The 25,078-nt window shown below is 34.8% G+C and overlaps 1 protein-coding gene across 10 annotated transcripts in view; it reads right to left on the bottom strand.

The window, feature by feature from the left end:
- The window catches only part of DGKB (diacylglycerol kinase beta), an 833,256-nt gene that overhangs the window by 165,347 nt on the left and 642,831 nt on the right, over positions 1–25,078 (bottom strand). For all 10 annotated transcript variants that reach the window (XM_073009083.1, XM_073009084.1, XM_007981994.3 and 7 more), the window contains one exon: positions 20,032–20,227. In XM_073009083.1, the coding sequence (XP_072865184.1) occupies positions 20,032–20,227 (196 nt within the window). The remainder of the gene's footprint in view (positions 1–20,031; positions 20,228–25,078) is intronic.

Here is a 25,078-nt window from a genome sequence, read left to right as displayed (position 1 = left end):
GAAAAAGTGCAATGTGGCCGGGCGCGGTGACTCAAGCCTGTAATCCCAGCACTTTGGGAGGCCAAGGCAGGCGGATCACAAGGTCAGGAGATCAAGACCATCCTGGCTAACATGGTGAAACCCCATCTCTACTAAAAAATACAAAAAACTAGCTGGGTGAGGTGGCGGGCGCCTGTAGTCCCAGCTACTCGGGAGGCTGAGGCAGGAGAATGGCGTAAACCCGGGAGGCGGAGCTTGCAGTGAGCTGAGATCTGGCCACTGCACTCGAGCCTGGGGGACAGAGCGAGACTCCTTCTCAAAAAAAAAAAAAAAAAAAAAAAAAAGAAAAAAGAAAAAAGAAAAAGTGCAATGTTCGTACCTTGTCCCCATTCCTATAAGTTCATCTACAAACATCTTCTTTGGAACACTTTGTTAAGATACACAGGTCCCTGTGTATTCTCACCTTGGGCTACTCTCTATACTGAGGATAAGTGGGCAGGCTTCCCAGAGCTCTGCTCATTGGGAATTTCTCCTTTCCACTACCCCAAAAGAAACACTGCTGGAATAGCAGCCCTTGTTTTGAAGCACACTAACAAAGCAAGATAAACCATTCATGAACCACGGTTAAAGTTTTTCCTTCTTTGACATTTGGTCCTAAAAGTCATAGGTGGGAGCTGAGGGAGAGATGGGGATCCAGCAGTGGTGGGAACAACAGACACTCATGCAGCTTTCCTTGCTCTCTGGTCCTACACATACATGTCTGATCCAGGTGTTCTACTTCTATCTTACAATGAATTGTTGAGCTTATGACTTGGTTGGTCTAACAAAACTCAGCATATGGTGGGCCCTGTGATTTCATTATGGTCACTTGCTATGGTCAGATGTTCATATTTGTAGAGTCCAAGTAGCATGTCCAGATATGGTTCTCAGTTGACATATAGTTTTCTGCTGCCAATGCCATAGCCTTGCTCTATAGCCTTAGACTACATTGTGATTCTCTTATTAAAGTGTGTCATCAACTCCACAAAGCATCTTTTCCATATATATATATACACACACACACATATACACATACACACACACATATATACATATACATACATATATATATTTTATCTTTTATTTGGAAAACAAAATAAAATGTATGTGTGTGTGTGTGTGTGTGTGTGTGTAGTACTGTAGGGTCTGTCCTATAGCTTAAGTTACAGGGCTGCTTGCATTTCAGTTTGACCTATAATAGAATCATTTTATGGTCTGCATCTGACACAAAGCTGTAAACCTCTGTGTTATAAGATAAAGTAGTTAGAGCCATACTCACAAGTGCAGATCATACTGCCTACCAACTTTGCCCTTTTTGTTTGCAGAACTTTATTAAATACACCTAATGATGACATGATAGGAAAAATAATTCATGACCATTCTCATGAACATAGATGCAAAATTTTAAACGTAATATTAACAAATAAAATCCAGTGTTGTATAACAAGATAACATATCATTCCAAGTAGATTTATTTAAGGAATATATGGTTCCTTTAAAATTTAAAAATTAAGCAGCCAGGAAATGTGGCTCATGCCTGTAATCACAGCACTTTGGGAGGATGAGGCGTGTGGATGACTTGAGCCCAGGAGTTTGAGACCATCCTGGGAAACATGGCAAATCCCTGTCTCTACAAAAAATACAAAACTTAGCCAGACATGATGGCACACGCCGGTGGTCCCAGTCTCTTGGGAGGCTGAGGTGGGAGAATCTCTTGAGCCTAGGAGACAGAGGCTGCAGTAAGCCAGTATCACATCACCGCACTTCAGCTTGGGCAACAGAGTGAGACCCTGTCTCAAAAAAAAATTTAAGCAATGTAATTCTCCACATCCACAGGATAAAGAATAAAAAGTATGAATCTCTCAATAGATGAAAAATAATAATTTTATAAAAATCAACATGTTTTTATAACAAAAACATAGTAAATTTGAAATAAAGAAATCTTTAACCTGAAAAGGTGTATCCATAAAAGTATATAAGGAACATTAGAGAAATGGTGAAATATTGAAATCTCCCCCACAGCCTCTGATATCAAGAACAAGACACCAATGTCCATTATCATCCCATGTATTCAGTCTTGCACTGGAGACATTAGCCAGAGAAATAAGAAAAAAAAAATGAAAAGAATTAAGGGTAAAAAAGTAGGAATGAACCGTCATCATTTATTGATGACATGATTATATTTATTTAAAGTCCAACAGTCTATAGATACAGTATTAGAATTGATAAGTGATTTTAGAAAGTTTTGTATTTTGGTACAACAAAAACAATTAGAGAGTAAAAGTTGGAAAATACATTATTTAGAATGGCATCATTAAACACCAAATATCTAGGCATAAGACAGCTACACAGAAAGTTATAAACCATTATGAGAAACTAAAATGAAAAACATGGAAAGCTACACCATGTTCACCATTTAGAAGACTCAGATAGTAAAAATGCCAATTCTCCCTAAATTGATCAACGTAATTGTATTCAAAATCCCTGTGGTATTTATTTATTTATTTACTCATTTATTTATTTATTTTAGAGGAGAGACATTAACAAATTGATTAACAAAACATTAATTAGGAAACTGTAGTATTGGCGTAAAGACTGATGAATAGACCCATAGGGTAGAACAGGTGTCAGCAAACTGTGGCTATGGGCCAGATCTTTCCTGCTGCCTGTTTTTGTTGGAGCAGAGCCATGCCCGTTTATTTAGGTATTGGTTTTGGCTGTTTTTGAGGTACAGTGGCAGGAATGAGTAGGTATGACAGAGAGTACATGACCCAAAGCTTAATATATCTACTATCTGACACTACAGGAAAAGGTTTCTGACCCCTACTGTGGAATACAGAGTTCAGAAATAAATAAACTCATAAATAGAAACTTGGGATTAAGATTATGTTACCACTGAGTAGTGGGTGTAGGAGTCTTTTCAATAAATAGTGCTGGGTCAGTTGGATAATTACATGAAAAAAGAAATTATTCTTGATCTCAATTTAAACCATGCACAAAAATCAATTCCATCTTAATGTTAAAGTTAAGCAGATAAAGCTTCTCAAAAATAATATAGCAGATGTTCAAAATTATTTTTAAATACTACAGATAAAAAGCAATAAGAAAAAAGTAATAAATTGATACATTGGACTTTAATAAAATTAAGATGTTCTGATGTTTAAGACTTTGTAAACTACAGGCAAGGCACACAGTGAAAGAATATATTTGTAACCCATAGAGACAACAAAAGGTTCTAGTTCCTTCAAATATAAATAATATATGATACCAGTTAAAAAATAGGCAAAAGACTTGGGCAGATATTTCACAAAAGAAAATGTCCAAATGATCTGGTCACATAAAATGCTGTTTCACATCATTAGTCATCAGAAAATGCATATTTACAGAACAATAAATTAGGATGCCTAAATTAAAAAGACTCATCATTCAAAGTATTGGAGAGGATGTAAAGCAGCAATAGCTCTTGTGCACTGCTGATTGTAGCGCAAATCAGTACAATCACTTTTAGTAGTGTCTATTATCACTGAACATGCACATACCTTATGACCTAGCAATTTTAATTATTCAATTTATATCTAGAAAAATAAATAATGTTCAATGATAACGTTCATAGCCGTAAATTAGTAATAGCTTCCCACTGGAAAAAACTGCATACTCATAAAATGAATACTATAAAATAATGAAAATATGGAATTTAAAAGGCCAGATGCAAATGAATATATGCTATATCATTCTACTATAAAATATAAAAACTGGAAACATTTATTCATAGTGAAAAAAGTCAGCGTATTGAGTAGGGCAAGTGAACTAGGGGTTTCTGTGGTGCTGGTAATGTTCTATTTATTGATCTGAGAGAGTGGTTACATAGGTGTATTGACTGTCAAAATTCATTGACTGTACATATAAGACACATACACTTTTCTGCACACATGTTATAGTTTATGACAGCGTTCAGGTTCATTTAAAGGATAACACATAGAGAGGGAGTAGGGAATGGGAGGAGATGGGGTGATATTTTAGACAGGGAATCAGAGAAAGCTTCTCCTAAGAGAGCATATTTTAACAATGACCTGTTTTCAGTGACCTGAAAGAAGCAAGTGAGAAGCCATGTGAAGCCACGGAAAGTCATATTAAGATCTGAGATAAGAATATTCCAGGTAGAGAGAACATCAATGCAAAGGCTTTGAGATGATATCATGTTTGACATGTTTGATGAGTATCCAAAAGGCTACTTGGGCTTGAGTAGAGTGAGAAGAGTTGTCACAAATTAGATTGGCTGACACATATTAAACTACTGAGTGAATGGCTTATATGAAGATTGACATTTCTGGTCCTGGCATGATTATTTCTTGTTATCTGTCCATTAAATATACATGAAACATTGTAAAATGGTTTTCAAAACACCTGTCTATTAGCCTTAGAAAACAACAGATTTAACACCAGGGTAATCACTTCACTCAGTTCAAGAACTGAATTCCATTTTACTAAATCCTCAAAGTCCAGACAAAATCTTTTGTTCATCTTACACAATTCCTAATGAAGGAAAAAGATAGAAACCAGCAGTTAATCAAGATATTCATTAAGTTGAGGGATAAATATGTTAATAAAAGCATAATCTCCTCATTTACTGATCATTTATGGTAAAAGAGCCATATGTAAATTTTATATGTACATATGAAAGTTTTGGCGGGCACAGTGGCTCATGCCTGTAATCCCGGCACTTTGGGAGGTCAAGGCCGGCAGATCACTGGAGGTCAGGAGTTTAAGACCAGTCTGGCCAGCATGGCAAAATAGTCTGTACTAAAAATATAAAAATTAGCCAGGCATGGTGGCATGCACCTGTAATCCCGGCTACTTGGGAGGCTGAGGCAGAATTGCTTGACCCCAGGAGGCAGAGGTGGTACTGAGCCAAGATTGCACCATTGCACTCCAGCCTGGGTAAAAGAATGAGACTCTGTCTCAACAGCCACCACCACCAAAAAAAAAAAAAAAAAAAAAAAAAGAAAGAAAGAAAGAAAAGAAAAAGGAAAACAAAAGAAAAGAAAGAAAGAATGTCAGATTTAAGACACGACACCAGCAGCAATGGAAACGGAACAATAGAAAATTATTCTTTCAAGGACTTATTTATTTCTCTTAAAGACATAATTATCTAGGGTTGTCCATGACGAATGAGTAACGTCATTTGAGGTGGAAGCTCACTACCAGGTGGCAAAAAACAATAATTATACATTCTACACTTTCTAAGAACCTAGACATACTGCACTTTACCCTGTTATGTTTTCCTTTTTAATTTAAAAATAGCGGCATCAACAATCACTACCAAGAATAAAACAATAACACATGCGAGAACAAGATACATATTCAAAGTCCTGAGACCGCACGTTTCCCTGAGAGTTGCGAGTGTCCTGCAATGAGACAAGAGTTCTGCCTAGAAAGAGTTGCTGCAGAAGCAGGAGACACTAAACTTTAAACAAAATCATAGAACTCTTTCAACCTTCCCTCTCGTATTGAGTCTATGTTAAAGTGTCATAAATCTTGTTGACAGTTATTGCCACATCTATTGGCACGCACAAAGCATCTGTTTGAAAAGAGTTTTGCAGCTTAGGTAGGGCCCATTACCGGTTCTCTGTCTTCTCTTACACTTTATTTTCACCCCAGCAAGCCACACCTCACATTAATTTCTTAGGCAGCCTGTACTTTCCCTTACAGCCACTTAGACAGTGATCTTATGAACAGCTCTGTGCATCACCAGAAACGCATTACACCTCTACCGAGAAATCAGAAATTTAAGAGCAGCAGGTACAACCTGAACTATTTGCTGAGGTGACATGGTCTCTGCTTCTAGATCAGTGAGGGTCGTCATGGTGATTTGGTTATGTGGTTCCGAGGGAATCAGTGCTGTTGGCCAATATAATCTTAAGAAAGTGAGCGATGTAGATGTGCAACGGAAGGGAAAGCAGTAAGAAAATACGATATCCCACGATTCACCATGAAGAAGAAAGCAACAAATGAGCAGACGAGACAGTAAGAAATTACCTGCATAAATAAGGTGTTCTAATCATCCCAATACCTGAAAAGAATGAACTTTAGTCAACTTTTATTGGGACAAATATTTTAATAGGAATTGCCCCTTTCTTCAGAAAGGAAGATTAAAACACATCATAAATCTGATTAAAACAATCCATAAAGCTGGACCAGAAACCAGTCAGAACCTAACTCTTCATTAAAACTGACTTAAAGATGTCCAGTCATGAGGACTCTACTTTAATCATAACTTTTTAGAAAACTTAAAATTTTCCATAAACTAAAAAATGGATATTTATTTTTATTCTTCTGTGGTGCCAGGACTCATTTCTATAAGGGCTACTGGTGCAGTTAGAAAATGGCTCCTTCACCTCTGCAGTAAATGTGGGCTATATGTTTGGATGTGCTTCAAATATTCTAGATGGGTAGCTTTGTGCATATTTTAAATTTTACAGAGTTTATCTTACATTTCTACTTAATCATTGTTTAAAATGTAGAGTTGTAAAAATCACACAAGGAGGTAGAAAAGTCATAAATGTTTATGCCCATTTGTATAGGTTATGAGACTGACGTGGCAAAGATAATTAGATTGCAGATTTCTTTTTTGTTTTTAACCATACAACTTATTGTAGTCATGTGCTTATGTGTCTGGCATTGGTAGGTTCTTGGTCTCATTGACTTCAAGAATGAAGCCACGGACCCTCACTGTGAGTATTACAGTTCTTAAGGATGGTCTGTCCCGAGTTTGTTCCTTCTGATGTTCAGACGTCCGGAGTTTCCTTTCTGGTCGGTTCGTGGTCTTGCTGACTTTGGGAGTGAGGCAGCAGACCTTCACAGTCAAGGTGGGGGCATCTGGAGTTCATCCCTCCCGGTGGGTTCGTGGTCTTCCTGGCTTCAAGAGTGAGGCTGCAAACCATTGCTCTGAGTGTTACAACTCATAAAAGCAGCACCGGACCCAAAGAGTGAGCAGCAGCAAGACTTGTTGCAAAGAGCAACAAAACAAAGACACCACACACTGCAACACGAACCCACCGTGTTACTGCTGCTAGCACCCATGGCCTGGTTTTATTGCCTTATCTGGCCCCACCCACATCCTGCTGATTGGTCCATTTTACAGAGAGCTGATTGGTCCATTTCACAGAGCGATGCTTGTTCTGTTTTCACAGATTGCTGATTGGTGTGTTTACAAACCTTTATCTAGACACAGAGCGCTGATTGGTGCGTTTACAATCCTTTCGCTAGACAGAAAAGTTCTCCAAGTCCCCACCTGTCCTAGAAGCCCAGCCGGTTTGACCTTTCACTGGCACCCACGGTGAGACTTCGCAGCACCTAGCCCAGGCGCTCCGGCAGCCCAGAGGGAGTTCGTCCTCGTCAAGCATAGCCGTCGGCAGCTGGCCGCACCGAGTTTGGTCCACTGAGCCTGCGCCCACGGAGAGCCTGCCGGCGAGCGCCACACGCACCTCGGGCTCCAGCGCACGCCTCCCCCTCCGCACCTCCCCGTGAGCAGAGGGAGCCGGCTCTGGCCTTGGTCAGCCCCAGAGAGGGGTCTCCACAGCGCAGCGGCGGGCTGAAGGGCCCCTCGAGCATCGCCAGAGCGGATGCCAAGGCCGAGGAGGCGACCAGAGAGAGCGAGGGCTGCTAGCACGTTGTTATCTCTCACTTATAGTGCGCAAAACTAAAAACTAAAAGCTGTGTGTAGGAAAGGCAGTAGCTTTTAATGTCCATGTCAAAAGTCTTCCCTATCAGCGGCTACTAAGTGGAAAAGAAAGTTGAAGGAAGGCAGCCTGGGTAAGTTGAGCATTCTGATAAACCAGTTGATATGATACTAATTTGCTCTTTTTTTCCCTTGCCCATGGAATATGATAACTCATTTTTTATCATGCACCTTTGGGAAGACTGAAAACCAAAAAATACCAAAAGAAAAGTCAGTACAGTCCTAGAATTAATGTCTTCCCACCCAAGCTACTGTGTTCTGGTGCATGAGTCAGGTGCAGCAGTGCTACAAGGGTCAACCGAGAAGAGTGGGTTGTTCAACTACTGTGGCAGGAATCACCACAGAATGGACATTCTCACCTGGAGGAGGACTAGTAATGAAATCTGAAGAAAACATTATTCTTAAGAGATAATACTAGTGGAAGAAAAAAAAAAAAAAAAAAACTAAGACAAAAGAGGGAATTCCCTTCTCCTGACTATACATTTTCATCCTCTCCTTTGGGGTAATGGCGTAATGATTTGTTTTCTTAGAGAACCTTGTTTTGTTGTTTCCTACTATCAGCTTCCTCTGCAAAACAAAAACACCACCGAACCCGCCTTCCTCTTGAAGTGATACTTTGCATGCCTGATTTTCTGATTAGGGCTTCCAAAATAATTTGTGTTCAAGTATGTTTTTATTCCATGCTTTATTTTGATATCTACATATCCATTATTAGCTTGTCCCCATTAACAATATAAATACACATGCAGACACACACATGCACACACACTCTATTACAACACATATACACAAGACATATCTGAGTACTCACTAGTAAATACTCATGTGTACTAAAGTCTACCACAGGGGTTTCAAATATCAGTTTTGTTTTTTAGTTTAATTCAACTTTTATACCTAGAGTAATTCATTTATTTCAGTTTTGATTTTTTAAAAATGTTTTGGATAACAGAATGGCTCTTGAATTGCAAAGGAAGTTAAATTTCAGTATCTACCATAAACAGCACATTCATTTCATTCCTCAAGAACGAAAACACCTGTTATAGTTCCTTTTTGATTGCTGACTTTTACATGAACATTTGGATGAAAAGTAATGTTTACAAAGATAACATATAAAATATTCAAAAGACAAACAGCAGAAATGAGAAACAAAAAAAAAAGCAAACAGAAATTTAGAATAGTTTATCTTAACAAAACAATTACAATAAGGAATTTATTGAAAACCTTTGGAAGAAACTGTTTCCAGTAATTTAAAAAGAAAGAGAAAATGTATTAACAAAGAATTGAAAATAATATCTAACTACACAAAGGTATAAAATATCCAACTCAAAACACCACTGTTAATATGTCAGTATATTTTAGTTAACATACTTTTAAAATGAGACACGCAGATTACTTCATTGCATATCTGAGGGCTCCTCAAATCCTACACACATTTTAAATTGTTAAATTTGATACAATTACTGTCTTTTTAAAATCAAAAGAGCATTTTCATACTTTCAGACTGAGTAAAAGATGCATTGACTCCTTGCTTCCCACTAGACTCACTAGATATTCTAATACTGCACTCGTGGTGAGCTGGCCAAAGTGATGTCATGAAAAAAAAGACAAAAATACTGAGGACATTTGGGGAAAAAAGTATTTATCACCAAGTATAAAAATTCTTGTAAAGCCGTCACTGATTAACACAATATTTCATTTTTGCTCAATTACTTACTAGAGAAATGTATAAGTAGCATCCTCAGTTACTTGCAAGTGAACATAGTTAGGTTATTTCATGGCAAAAACACGTTAAAATATGAAATGACTTCTCAAATCTATTTTATATGGAAGTCACATTTTTGTGCACATGACTTTTTAATTTTGAATAAAACTTTTTATCACAAATTCCATGAAATGTTCTTGCAGTAAATCTAAAAATGGAATGTTTTCTGATACTAGTTGACTTTCCATCTCTTACTATTCTTCTAACAGGATACTCTGAAAATTTGAATGTCATAGACTTAGTAAGAAAATATGTTTTATGTAGCTTTTTGGGTTAAGAAGCGTTAGTAGGAAAGCAAGACAGTGTGCTAAGGGCTTTAATTATCAGAAGAGACATGCATTTATATATTCTGCAAAATAAAATTACTTAATGTTCTTTGTTAGTCAGTATTTTTGAAAATATTGTTTGTTTTATTCACAGAAATTCAGTTTTACAAATAGCAGCTGATTTTTTATTAAACCAGAGCCAAATTACTAATTTCAGTATTAATAGTTAGCTTTGACATGTTTAAAAAGGGTAGAAAGTACTTAATAGACCTGTCTTCAACTCTGAAATGAACAACTGCTCAGGGAAATGGAATTGTTCAAAGATACATTTACTTTCTGCCAATCTGTGAAATATAATATAATTATTCTCTTTTAATGAATCTCTCAACGAGGAGTAATCTTTCAGAGCCTGAGCAGGTAAAATATAATGATAATGGAAACAGCTTTGTAAATAAAAGGATGAAATGAGATTGTTATTTTGTGCCATATTATGGGATAATTAAAATAACAGTGCAGCATTCATCAGGTATTTGAACTTTCTAAAAGATGCTCCCCAGGGCTATTTTAAATTAGTCATGTTTATCCATGTAGATTTGTAATCTTCCTGCAAATGCCTGTCACCTTATGATATTCAGACGTCAATACTTAATCTGATTAATATCTGATACTGTACAACAGCTAACAAACCTTGCCTAAAGCAGACATTAAAATAATAACCTGAGTTGATAAACTCGAATTTATTAAAAGAAGAACAATGGAACTATTTTCATTAAGCCAAGAGAATGATTACTCTCAATGTGGTGGAACTCGTGAACTATATGAGCTTCTATGTATTTCCACGAAACGGAATGGCTTCACACTTCCAAGGAGCTACTATTCATGTGATAATTAGCTCTATATAATAAAAGACTATATTCATGGAGACTAAACTCATGGCAGTGGAACTCCAATGGTTAGCTGCTTTGTTTAATTCAGATTCATACAGCTCAAATACTAGTAGATGATGAGATTTGATTTTTCAAGAAACAAGTTTCTTTGCAGTTCACTGGACCCTCCTATCACCCTTCTTAGATAAATGTGTGCAAGAAGAATCAAGTGCTAGAGTGTGGCCATTATATTACATCCATTAAAGTTATTAGAAAACAAAATATAAATAAAGAAGGTAAAATAAAAGCCTGATATCTCTTCTGGTATAACTTTAAATTGCTGGTGAGATGTCATTTCACAAAATGGTACAATTGAAGTTTTATTCTCAATTAGGTTATAGTTTTTCTCAGTTACTATTCTCTATCTGGAGGAACAAGGAAAATGGTTTTTAATATCAATAAAAAAAACCATGACTTATGTTTCATACTTTCTGTAATTGATTTCATGTCTTTTTAATAGTCCTTTAATGCTTATGTTTTTTAAAAATCCTCCCCAATTTATTGTCAGATATCCTGATGATAGAAAAAAATAATTGTAATTTTCTGGGGAGCTATCTACCACCTTAGCTTCAAATCATTACCCTCAAAGAGCGAGATTGCTATCAAGCTTTATATTTAGGAAATGTGTATGGATTCATATTTGGAAACTTTATGTGTCTAGTATTAGAAGGTATACTCTATATGTGTTATTTAATTACTTGAGCATTATGTTATCAGGCAATATTTATTTAGTTTGGAAATCTGTTTTATATTTCTACCACTGCGTATGTTAAATTGACTTAAAGTTAAGATGCAGCCTTACTCTAGGTAGGTGATCTGCCACTATTTTCAATAGACAGAGGATTGGACAACTGTGCCACAGAAACAAATAAGATGATAATTTTACACTGATATCAGATATCAGGGTCTACAGAACATACCCATTAAAGCATTTGTATTTTCTAACCTTGTCTGCAGTTGCAAAATTCAATAGCTAGAAATATAGAAGGGTTTTAGAATAGCATATAGAATTTTGAAAATAAACAAGGTATTCTTCCTCAGAAGTCATACAAGATTAACAATCTGAGCCTTAATTAAAATCCCGAGTTAACACATTCATTTCCTTTTTCCCTTGCAACTATTAAATTGATTAATAAACCGTATAGTTTTCAAAATGCGACTGGTGCTAAAAACTCATTTTTCTTGTTTCCCTACATTCATTAGGTGATAGAAAGTTGCTCATTATTCTGCCATTCCTGTGTACCTTTTTGGATTTTGTCCATTTTCCTAATTTCAAGTTCTTTTCAGGAATGAAGAAGTTGATGATCAATGGTGATGATTTCATTTATGTACTAGAAAACACCACTTTTCTGTTTAAATGATTACTTATCTTTTATATTCAATTTAAAATGACTTTGCAGTCCTACCAATTCTACTGTAAAAGGTTATAGCATTATACTGCTTGTCAGATTTTGTTTTTAAAATTATACAGCACATCAGATTTTTAAAATTTTACTGTTGAACAAGGGGAAAGGGGGCAATAATGATGGTCATGAAAAGGTAATTTGTATAGCTTCAGAAGGGATATGAAAATATGTTCTAAATATTGTCATCTAGTGGCTCAGTTCCTCTAAAATATTATTCATATTTCTAGTTTGTGCTTTTTAAATTTCTAGGAGCTACCAGTGTCTGCAGTTTTTACAGTACTATGACAAATAGAAATTTCATTAATGCGTCTCGATAATGTATATGCTTTTATAGGATAGCCAAACAAAAGATAAGAGTACCTGGTATTATATATTGAAAATATTTTTATTTTTACATTTTAGAAATATGCCTTATATTTTCTAATTTCTTTTTATTAGTTTTTACAAACTTTAAAATTATAACTTGAAAAAAATCTTAGAGCCATCACATTAAGATACCCGGGTATATGATGTAATCTTAAATTTAACAGCAATTTTGATACTTAGTCTTATTAAGCATGTGCTATTATTTGCATTAACATTGCTAAAAAATTTCAAAGGAAGCAGTTTAAAAACATAGTTAGGAACTCATTTTGAGACATCTACTTAAAGGTTACTAGGTAGCAAATGTTTGGATCTATCTATTTTCAACCAATGAAAATATCATGGTATTAGTGTATGCATATATTTTTGTGAAATGCAGCATCTCAAATGCCATTATCTTTTTCAACAATTCTAACAACCAGGTATAATAATGCTGCATGAAATCCTTTTGTCGTTTCTAAATTTAATTGATTTAATCACTGAAATTAAATGCTTGGAAATTGTTCTGCTTGCCGGTGTTCGAACGCCAAATATATCGTCTACAGTTCTAAAATGAATATTGCATTTATATTTAGACAACTTAAAACACTGCTTTCTAAATTACCCTAAATAACCCACAGAAATGTCTAGAAAAATTGATAATAATGGATGACAAATATCCATTGCCATCAACTTTCAAATAAGAATAACTTTCACAAGGTATACAAAGTGTGAGAATCTTAATATTGAAATACTTCATACAATTATCTGGGTAATATAATGTAAAGCACACATAGATTAATCTCATTTCTTCTAGCACTCACCACCAGTGAGCTCTTCCAAAACTCATCTTTAAAGATGAAGACATTGGAGCTAGAAACCATATTTATCTTTAGAGGCAAAAGAAATTTAAGTTTTGCCAAGCTTTCACAGACATCAGCTCATTTATTCTCTTTGATCAATTTGGTTTGTATTGCTTTGTTTTGCTTTTCTTCATAATTTCTGGGAGTTAACAAAATTAATAGTAATAAAGTCACTTGAGTAGAGAGACTCCTTGACAGCCAGTCAGATACACAGTCTCTCCCAACAGTGCACAGAGAGATCAAATAGGGTAGGATGAGGATGTTTGGTGCAAAGTGTATGGAAAAGTTTATTCTGGGGGAAATGATACATAGTAAATTTTATCCAAGATGATGAAGAATAAAAACAATGTTTACAGTAAAGTATTTCCACGTGGGGTTACTTATTTGATTTTTTTTTTTTTTTTGTCCTGAGTGTTTCCATGAGAGATATTAGCTAGCATTAACTAGGCATTTGCTACAGACTGGCCCCTATTCTAAGCTTCTAATCTGGGCTGTCTTTTCTCATCCTCACAGTCACCATATGAAGAAGGCATCATTCTTTGTGCCCATTTTAGAGATAGGGAGATTAAAGTACAAGGAGATGAAGTTACTTGCCCAAAGTTGTCCAGATAAGCAGCAGAGTTGGGGTTTGAGCCCAGCCAGCTGGAATCTGGTGCCTGCACCAAGAACCATGAACACTATGCCGCCTTCGTGAAATGCATAGAAGTGATTAAGTAATCCCACATGGGGCTATGCAGACACTATCAAGGTGGTGAAAACTGCAACAGCTGAGTGTAGTTTTCTGAACGTCAGTCTTTCTGACTTCACCTTCACCATTTTGGCAATATCTAAGTATCTTCTAAATTATCAGGTGGGTTGTTTTACTCTATTTTTACTTAAATGAATTAATTTTTAAAAGAAATTTTGATTTATATTATATGATAGTAAAAACCTCAGCATTTCTTACCACAAAGAGAAGACAACTGTAATAGTAAATATAAAACCATTAAACTTTTAAAATTTTCGTCCATGTACCCACTAACCCATCTCATTTTCCATCAGTGGAGTCCTTGCTGGGTTTTGGGAAATTCTGCCCAAAGAAAAGAGTAGCATTGTTAAATGTGAATGAAATCACTGAAACTTGTCTGGACAATATAATATGTTAATTAGTTTTTAAATAAACTTTTGCATGATGGGTACCTGGACAGTTGTATCCATATGCAGGGTAGACAGTCACCTACTTAATGAGGTTTCAGGCGGAAAGTCCAGCTGCTCCCTTAGCTTCTGGCAAATGTTTGAAACTCTATAATTTGAATATAATTACTTTTGCTCAGTGGTTATCAAACTTTTTAAAGCAGTCAACAACTTCATTTTAAACAAATCAACATTTTATAAACCAGTAAGTAAAAGAGAAAATTGAAAATTTATTTGTGCAAATCCATTTTAGGAGTTCTAATTGCTAACACTCTCAGTACAATCAGTCTGTGAGAGGCCAGGCGCGGTGGCTCACGCCTGTAATCTCAGCACTTTGGGAGGCCGAGGAGGGTGAATCGTGAGGTCAGGAGATCGAGACCATCTGGCTAACCTGGTGAAACCTGCCTCTACTAAAAATACAAAAACAAAATTAGCTGGGCATGGTGGCAGGCGCCTGTCCCAGCTACTCTGGAGGCTGAGGCGGGAGAATGGTGTGAACCTGGGAGGTGGAGCTTGCAGTGAGCTGAGACAGCACCACTGCACTCCACCCTAGGCAACAGAGTGAGACTCCGTCTCAAAACAAAACAAAGCAAACAAACAACAACAACAAAAAACCCACAGTCAATCTGTGAGAATATGGATCTATTTTGATGAAGACAATTGCAATGCGATAATATCTTATTTTTCATAGATTCCTGCACTTTGTTTTGGTTTTGTGGTATTGGCAATATCCTGATACACACATATATATAATTAAATAGTATGAATGTGTTGCTTTTCAGCCATATTGAACCATTCTGTTTCCACTACCGAAAACTGGAATAGTTGGACTTGGATCTTCAAAGCTAAATCAATTAGAATAACTATATTGATTCATATTCCTTGAGAGGTCCTCACTCTTGGTTAAAACATACTTTTCGAAAGTATCTTTTTAACAGAATTTTTCACCTTCGACAAAACAAATTCATGACATAATGATACTTGCTGTGTCATTGAATTGAATTGAACTGCAAAGCTTCAATTAGTCAAATTTATTTTATTCTGCGTACATACCTGAAATGCTCCAATGTCATTTGCTGGCTCCTTACATGCAGTTGTGAGCATATTTAAATCTTCTCTGATAAAAGTGTGCTTGATATATAAGCCAGTACAAAATTATTAATATTTGGGGGAGTTAGTTAACTGATACAATTTCTTTATGAAGAAAAATACATCTTATGGTGGTCCACATTTTCATTTAGGTATTGTCACTTTGTTTTCATGTACACTGATTGCCATATGTTGTTTGGTGCTTGTGACATGCCAAAGTAGCTGAATTTGCTGGCCTTTTAATTGCATGTGGTTCCCATGCACTGTAGTGCTAATGTGCCCATTTGCACAGTATTTCTCACGAAATGTGCAGAAACATATTTTTAAATGTCCATTGCAGATCGACAGACTTTCCAGTGAATGCCAGTTATTCATTTCTTTATATGCATATATATACGTGTGTGTGTATGGGTATGTATAACTATCTATATATTCATCTACCTATATAGAGAGAAAAAAGAGGAGGAAGAGAAGGAGAAGTTGTTTTTGTCTAGTAACACAAGTTAATGATTTGATAACTGTTAATATGATAAATATATTTTTTATTATAGATTTTTTTTATTGTCCCCAAATCTGGCAATGAATTTTTTGTTACATTTATTACAGAACTGCTGAAGAATTGCAGTTATAACTCAGTGGAATACAGTTTGAAAAATAATGTTTTAGCTGAAGGCCTTTATATCTTTTAAAATGCAAATACCTCTACTTTCATCTGCAATCAGTCATTTATACATTAATGTGAATGAATTTATTAGACATCTTTCTGAGTTTAATTCAGAAGAGGGGGAGAAAAAGATGAACTCAGTCACTGAAAGACATGGGAAAGATCGAATGTTAAAGCTAAGAGAACTGAAGACTAATTTGGCCTAGTTTACAGTTTTGCTTCAAGACTATGCCATCTACATATAATACATTTATTTGTATTTACAATCACATATGCACAGAAAGAAAATGTCTACTGCATTAGTTGAGTGTGAATGTGAATATGTTTCAGAATTGCATCCAACTATTTTAGAATATTTTGCTGGAATAATGTAATTAAATGAATTACTTATAATTTTGTCAACTCTAAAGTAATCAGTAAAATTTCCAACCAATGAACTTATTGAAGATATTCTGATTTTATTATGTGAGTGTCTTCAAAGATTGCAAGCAAATAAATTATGCATAAGTCCCAGATTATGTATGGTTTAGTATAAATACGGACTTAATGATCCAAACCTGATCTCATACCTTTGGACTATGATACTTCTTTAAATTAAAAGAGTAAACTTAAAACAAATTAAATCCTTTTATTAAATAAAATAAGTACATTTATTACATGAATTTAGTTATATGCTTCCCCCATTTTCTCCCCTTCCAAAAGAAACTAAAGTTTATGAAAGCAAGTATCTATTTCAACAGTGTAAAAATTTAGTTGAAACTTCTGATGATTTTTTACAGAGGCATATGAGAAACAGTGTTAGTTAATATTTTAAGAAAGAACAAGAAGAAAATTACATTATTAAGTTTTTCATTTCATTTCATGTATTTTCTAACAATGAAAGTTATTAATTTTATTGTAAGTTAAAAATGAGTTGGACTAGAGCCATATTGGCCATATTCATTCTAAAGTCAGTGCTTATAATAATTTTGTGTGAGTTTGAAATACATTTAAATTTGAAATACTGATTGATCCTCAGATTTAATACTATTGCTTTTTGTTGTTGTTGTTGTTGTTGTTGTTGTTTTTAGAGACAGAGTCCTTGCTTCATTGTCCAGGCTGAAGTGTAATGGCTCAATTATAGCTCACTGCAGTCTTGAACTCCTGGGGTCAAGGGATTGTCCCTCCTCAGCCTTCTGAGTAGTTGGGACTGTAGGCCTGTGCTACCCACTAGGTGCTATTCTATTTCCTCCTTTCCCAGTATGTTGCCTAGGCTGGGCTTGAACTCCCGGCTTCAAGTGATCCTCCTACCTTGGCCTCCCAAAGTGTGAGGATTGCATGTGTGAGCCACCATGCCTGCCCTATCGCTGTTTTTGTGTCAAGAAATTGAGAACAAAATCAAGTGATAGAAATATTACTATTTAGGAAAGGGGTAAATGTGACTAACTCAGTAGCAAATTTTGTTTTTGACTATTAAGTATAACATTGAAGAATTAGCAGAATAAATATGAAATCAAAACTTAGAAGCATTCTGAGATACTTTTGGTATTCTGTTGCAAAATATCTCAAAGTGAAAACAATACTGAAATCGCTAAAAAGAAAAGACTAATATATTACAGGTTTTTAAAAAATGATCAACTCAAAAGGCCATTCTTGGTTCTGAGATTATATTTATCCTGAAATAATACTAAATCAAAACTATAAGCTAGTCAGTTAAGTCAGGGAGCAAAAATTGAGCCTACCATACTTCTGTTTTTGCTCATATAATGACCTTTGAAACCTCTCGGAGCTCTACTGTTTTTTAACTTTTTCCCATCTGTGTACTGAGAAAAATGTATTACTGAGTCACCAGGCCTATATATTCTCACTTCCTCATTTCCCAGTATTTATGGGAAATTGGTTCTAATAGTTCCACAGTAGAAAGAAAGAAGACAGAAAGGGAAGAGAGCGCTTTTCCAATAGTTACAGGCGCTGACAGCCTATGACAATATTTGAGTCTGGTTTGTCTGTAGTTTATTCTAAATGTGTGTTCCTGAAAAAAATCATACAAAGGAGGGTGAGTGAGCCCAGGTAAATGACATGTATGCAGCAGCTCCAGAATGTACAGACATGTGTTTGGGTGAAGCACAGTCGTGTATCTAAGAAATGTTTGGCAACTCGGTGAATGTAGTTGGCAGCTGAGCCATTGAGAATCAATTTGTATAAGTATCGGGAATGTGTAGAATGACATACCAACAAGTATTGGGATGTAGTGACCAAACAGAAAACTTAACCTGGAAATTATTTTGTATATATTATTTAGTAAAAATAGTTTTAAGGAAGGAAGCAAGGAGTACATATGTGGTACCTAATAATACAGCCTACACGATTACAAAAGAGTTTTTTAAGTTTGGTCTTAGTATGATCCTTAAGCTAATTCCAATACTTAGAATTTTTCACTACCCTTTTAAGAAATCTAATTTTATATTTAAATGTATATTTAAATACAAATATAAATTAATGTCAATAACTTCTAGAAATTAATAATTATGTTTATTTTCCTCCTCTAATTCATATAGCACAAACCTCTCATTTTTTCTCTATATTTCTCCTTCAAAATATTATTTTCCTTCATATTTTCATAGTTATATTTTGAGTATATAATTTTTAATTGATTTGTTATAAACTTGCTTGTACTAATACAGTTCTCCAAGATTGCTTACACATTTTAAGGGCATCAGAACCACTTGTCATTGGCAGGCTGTGATAAGCATTTCTTTCAAGAGAATACCTAACACTTTCTCCATCAATCTTTTTCACTTTCATGGTACCAAATTTTATATAACAGAAGTCACTGCCTGTTACTGAAACTTGAACCAGGTACTCAAAGACACCAAAACATAAAGCTATTGCCCACCACCATAAAGCCCACCAACCATTTTCTCACTTTATTCTATTTCATTTTTTAGTAATTTATTTATATTAGTCTATTAACACTGAAATCTTCATATTTTGTCCTTGGTACACTGAGCTGAGACAACATGTTTTGATTTCTCAGTGTCATCAATAGTATTAGGTAAATTCTAGAAGGTAAAAATGATATTGTAGAATTATATACATAAACTATTGGGACATGATTAGTTATCAGAATATCACATTGATATCTTAGTTTATAAAATCTTTAAGAATTAGCTATCATGTCCCAATGAGAACTATATTATAATAGAGTTGAAAATTCCGACCCATAGTTAGTATAGTCTATTTTTTTAGGTCTTTGCTCTCTGTTTCCCAGGTCTCCTACTTGTTACTAACTTTCTGGAAAAATTCAGCAGATAACCAAAATTTATCATGGGATATTTAAACATTCTGTTATATGTGGAACTTAGAACAACAGCTATGTAAAATACCTTCAATCTCATAGCCTGACCAAAGCATAAAAGAACAAAATCTCTTATAACACAACCTTAGAAAAGCCTTAACTAGGTCCTTATTCCAGCAACTCAAATGTCCTATTTAAGACAATCACATTTCAGAAGAGCTTAATGTATAATATCTTCTATTTTATTATCCATGAAATACCCCAAATGTATTTTATTTTCTGTGGGAAGAGCTATATACAAAGAATAATGAAAAATGTAGCCAATTTATACTTGAGTTATAATCTATTGTGATATAAGTTAATCACACATGGGTATCTCATAATATCAAAAATACAACTGTAAAAATATATATATTACTATAGTGCAATGGAAAACTCTTAACTTTTAAAGAAGACTTTGAAAGCAGGTTAACAAGCAATTTAACAATTAATTGTTAGAAAACTGACCTTGACTTGCAAACTTCAACTCTTTGGCATCTGTGACGGTGGTCCTTTTGTCAGACCCTTTTTTCTCTATTCGTCGATGGCTTCGTCTTTTCTTAGACTCTCCCCAAAGATTGGATCCTCCATGCATGCTTGGTATATTCAAAATAGCAATTCCTTCCAGAGAGATGTTTATTAAATCTATCTGTACTCCATCACACTGATGGGTAAAAAGAAAGAAACGGAAACAGTAAAATATTTTATATTTATTTCCCTGATTTCTTCTTTTTCATTTCCTTATCTTTTAATAAGAGCATTGAAATCCATAATGTTGTCATTTCTGCACAAGGCTTTCAAGAACAGTTAAACACTTACCCTGAGTCAATATAAAAGATGAAATAGCCCCTAACAATCTCTAGTAGTCCTTAAAAATGATCAAATTAAGTCACCAGTATATCTTTGTTTGTAGAAAACCTTTGGGAGAGACTTGTTAGTATCTGCATATATATTTGACCAGCTGCAAGTTTCTAATGTATTACACAAAGGTTAATTCTGGAAACTATGGTCAAATTTTAGGAAGAAATTGTGATGACTGCCCCTATTTAGAACACACTGCAAGGTACTATTGGGGGAAAGTAAAGAAACAAAATTGATGCCTCCTGGTCTCACACCTTTGGGGCAGAGAAAGAAGTAGCTTAAAATACTTTTGTTTAAAAAAAAAAAGTAAAATTCAAAACAGTGATTCTGAGAGATTTCAATCACACTGAATTTACCAAGGATGACTTCTTGGACTAGATGAAGTCCTAAGCAGATGTCAAAGGCCATGAGAGGCACAGTTGTCCAAATGAATATGGAGGACCGGGCAGATTGAGTGAGGGAAATAGGAGTAGCAGTTAAAAGACCTTCAATCCAGCATGATTTTATAGCTGCTTCAAAAATGGGTTTAAAAAGAAAGAAGGTTAATCAGCCCATTTTTTCTTAAATTCCTAGTGACAAAACACCCTGGTGATTATGAAAAATGTAAAATTCACTAACAACGTTTTGTTATATTCAGAGCGGTCACTTTTTAGTTTTTTGGATTTTCCATTCATTTCCACTAATGGACATATGTGGACAGTGACAAGATTATTCTGTATTTTTAAAATTACTATTTATTCATTTGTCTTCTCTAAAATGCTAGTTATTATTATACATTCTAGAAATTATCCCATTTTCAATTATAAGTGAATATGAAAAGAGATAAAAGCACTTTGTTTTTAAAAGAATTTTGTGAGGGATATGCATTTCCTAAACTGAAATATGTTTGCAGTGGCATTATTTCATTTGCCATGTCTTAGTACAGAAAAAGCTATTGACACTAACTTCATCATTTCTCATGGCAGTCATGATTTTTGAACTCAGAAGACACAACGTTCCATGAAAATGATGAAAAATAAACAAAACAAAACAAAAAAAGCCCTCTCTTTTTCCACATTCGCCTCATCATACTGAAGCTAGGATTGCATCTTGTTCACCGAAAAATAAAAACTGTGAAATAAAGAAACACATCTTGAGACTCCTTGGCAGGGGTAGAAACAAATTCTAGAGAAAGTGCCAAGGTTTCATTTAATTTGTTTCAATGAGGGCGAAACCAAGATCTGGATGATGCTTCCCCCCCCACCCCCAGAAAGCAGTGCTTTTTTCCTCCTTTTCTTGTGCTAAATTAAGATGATTTCCTTTTACTAAAGAATTCTGGTCATGTGTATACTCACTTACCGCTATATATTCTAGATAAACAGATATTAATTTCATAATTAAAAGTAATCTTGTGTAAATACCCTGCAGGCCTCAATGAATCAAACACATACTGTGTGTCAGGCCTCCCACTGTCTTCAAGTGGAATGTACTGGCTGGATAATTAGATAGTACATATTTTTTAACCTTATTTGCATGCATATTATATCTTTTGCACACTGACAAGCAGCAGTAACAACAAAAGTCAGATTACCACAGGGAATTCCCACAAAGAAGTCTTCATTCCTTATAATTTGCAGCCTAAATTAAAATAATTTGATCTTTGACAAGGATGAAATGTCAAGCAGAAGGGGGTCCTCTACAAGCCACGGCCTGTGGCTTCTGAAATCTGCCTAATTTATGTCAGTCACTTCTTAATACATATTTAAGTATTACACGAAAAAGATGATAAATATGCAATCTGACACCTTTGGTATTTCCCTGCTGTTAATTTATAAAGGTCTGGCTCCCCCCAAACTGACTAAAATCATTTAAATAACAGAAGAATCATGAAATAAGCTGGAGTCGGGGCCTGGCTTCCATTTTCACTCAATATTGAACACAGCAGGTAGTACACTAAGACAATTATTTGACTAGGCCTTAGAACCCCACTGTGACAAGTTACTTTCAGAATTAGTGAAGGAGGATTCCTTTGTTCATCTGCAGAAAAGGAGGGCATGTTGCAAAGAGGCTTCTTTAAAAAAAAAAAAAAAAATTGAAGCAGCTGAGTTACATGTGACAATTGAAAAACATCAGTGTATGCCATTATTCATGTTTTCACTCTTCAGAGTCTTGTCATGTTTAGTTTTAGGGAAACAGAGTAAGTAGCTCTCTGAGAAGTGAAAAAAAAAATTCTGAAAGAGTCACAAAGAACAAGGACTGATGAAGAACATTGACGTTCCTTTGAGAGCAGGACAATGTACTTAAATAAATTGCTATTTATTAATGATTTGTTTCCACTTGTTCTTGACCCCAGGCTACCTTCCTCTGTTTGCTTTAACGTTATGTTCATTAGTCTGGAAAATTTCAGTGCTGGTTCTGATGGAGACCAGTAATTGTAGCACACCAGTTGAGTGCATGAAAATAAAAGCTGAGGTGAAGGCTATGAAATATAAACAAGTTATAGTACTGTGTCAGATAATATTTTCATTCCCTTTGAGATTTATGACTTTTAAAAAGGTAGCTACAGAGGAAAAGAATATAAAAGCTTAAAAGCTAACAGCCTCAGTTAGTCAATAAATCCTGAGTATTTTTATTAGGTAGAAAAAAGGTCGTTAACATATAGTACTATGGGAGCTATTTATAGAGTGCAAGGCTGTGATGCCATTGTCCACTCTTTTCAGTTTTAAAATGGAAGATCTTATTCCAGAGACAAATTTATCTAAAAGAAAAGACAGTTTCAGTTTTTCTGCCAATGTGTTTTAATCCATGTATATGAGTCCTGAGTCACATTGTACAGAGGTGTTAAAAACAAGCTTTATATGTGACTTTAGTGTTTCAGATCCACTTAACATGTCAGTTGATAGGACTATTTAAAACATGTGAAGAACTTTGGAGTATGGATGGTAAATGTGATGAGATACAATTAATGATAAACTGTAATTTTTTTCCATAGTGGGTCTGATTCTATGTCTATATCAGATAAAAATTTCTATTTTTACTCGATGAAACCTAAAACATTATTTTATAGGTAATTTCGGTATTAGGACACATAGGGCAGAGACTGTGCTTGGGAATTCTGGCTATTGCCTTTAAGAACTCTGTTTTCCAGGTTACTGAGCAATTGTCTTTTGAATCCTGCTAATTTATTTTGTGTTTTTGATGCTACTCATGCCATTTATTAATTCTCGAGATCATTTAGGTTTCTAGGAGTATTTAATAATTACAATAAATCAGTATTTTGGGATGGAAATTCTTGGCTTTAAAATTTACCATCTTTCCCAGTCTCCCTGTCAACCAGAAGACTGAAATATCTATAGAATAGGCTTTCTTATTCTCTCATTAACTTTGCCCAGTACTCTGAGCAAACTAAACATTCATGAACTCTATATCTTCAATTCCAAATGCTGACCTGAGTTTCTTAGGCACACATTTCACCTCCCCCCCCCACAAATACTTTAATATAAACATCGGTTTTAAAATATTTTTCTTGTAACTTTAAAAAATTTATTTTTATCTTTTGTAATAAAGTTAGAAGATAAACGAATATTTTTTAAAAATTCTACTTTATGTATCATTAACTCTACATATATGTGTAAATATGTATATTTTTCAATCAATTTGCTCATTAGATTTAAAGATTGTGGCAGCAACATAATTCTTATTTCTCTTAAATTACTGAAGAAAATGTTTATCTCTGCAATGGAGATATAATAGTATCATAAGGTTTTGATGAAGACTAAATCAAATAATATATGTGCATTGTTTAGCATCACCTGTGAAGCAGTTAATAATAGGTAAATCTTAACTATTATTCCATGATAGTCATATCAACCCAAATGTCTGCCCTCTTTCGAAGGAACTCATATGTGAAAGAGAAATATTAAATAAAAAAGACATACAAAAGAGAGTTTGATTTTGAAAAAGCTGCCTATAAAACACGTATCTATTGCTGGAGGTTCTGTTTTTACTGAAGTAGTTTATTCTGTTATATATTTTTCAAACCATAGTAGGTATAATTTTAGGACAAATAGGAAGCAACAACAAACAGAATCAAATCTTCAAATTGCTGTTTTTGTTATATTTAATTATAAACTAACCTTGAGGGTAGAAAGGCATATTCTGCTAATATGATAGACAGGATTCATTAAAAAGTGAGCAGAGAAGCAGATTTTGCCTTGCTATTCATACACACACACACACACACACACACACACACACACCCCAAGATATGCAAAAATACAAGGGGGCATGCACACAGTGCCAGCTGTGATTTATAAATATTATGTAATAGCACCCAAAATAAGCCAGGGATGCAGAGCTACAAGGCCAGGTTGAGAGAGTAAGTGGAAACAGCACTCCAAGAAACATAACTTAGTTCTATAGACCCAGATTTCTTGGAGAACATTCTAAATAGTTTAAGATCTCAAGCTCTGTGGATCAAAACCACTTAATTTTATCATTATTTATCACATTACAAATCACCATTTTCAAATGTATTTTCATTCAAAATATTTTGCTGTAAATACAACACTTAAAGATTTTTGTTGGTTTGTTTGTTTTTTTTACTTTGTGACACATAGAATCTTATTTTATAGATCAACGGCTTTTCAATCTGTGCTCAAGGGTAGAATAAAGT

This window comes from Chlorocebus sabaeus, chromosome 21 (genome assembly GCF_047675955.1).
Source record: "Chlorocebus sabaeus isolate Y175 chromosome 21, mChlSab1.0.hap1, whole genome shotgun sequence".
NCBI classification, from domain to species: domain Eukaryota; kingdom Metazoa; phylum Chordata; class Mammalia; order Primates; family Cercopithecidae; genus Chlorocebus; species Chlorocebus sabaeus.
The sequence above is the reverse complement of the archived record's forward strand: the minus strand, read 5'-3'. Positions and strand labels throughout refer to the sequence as shown.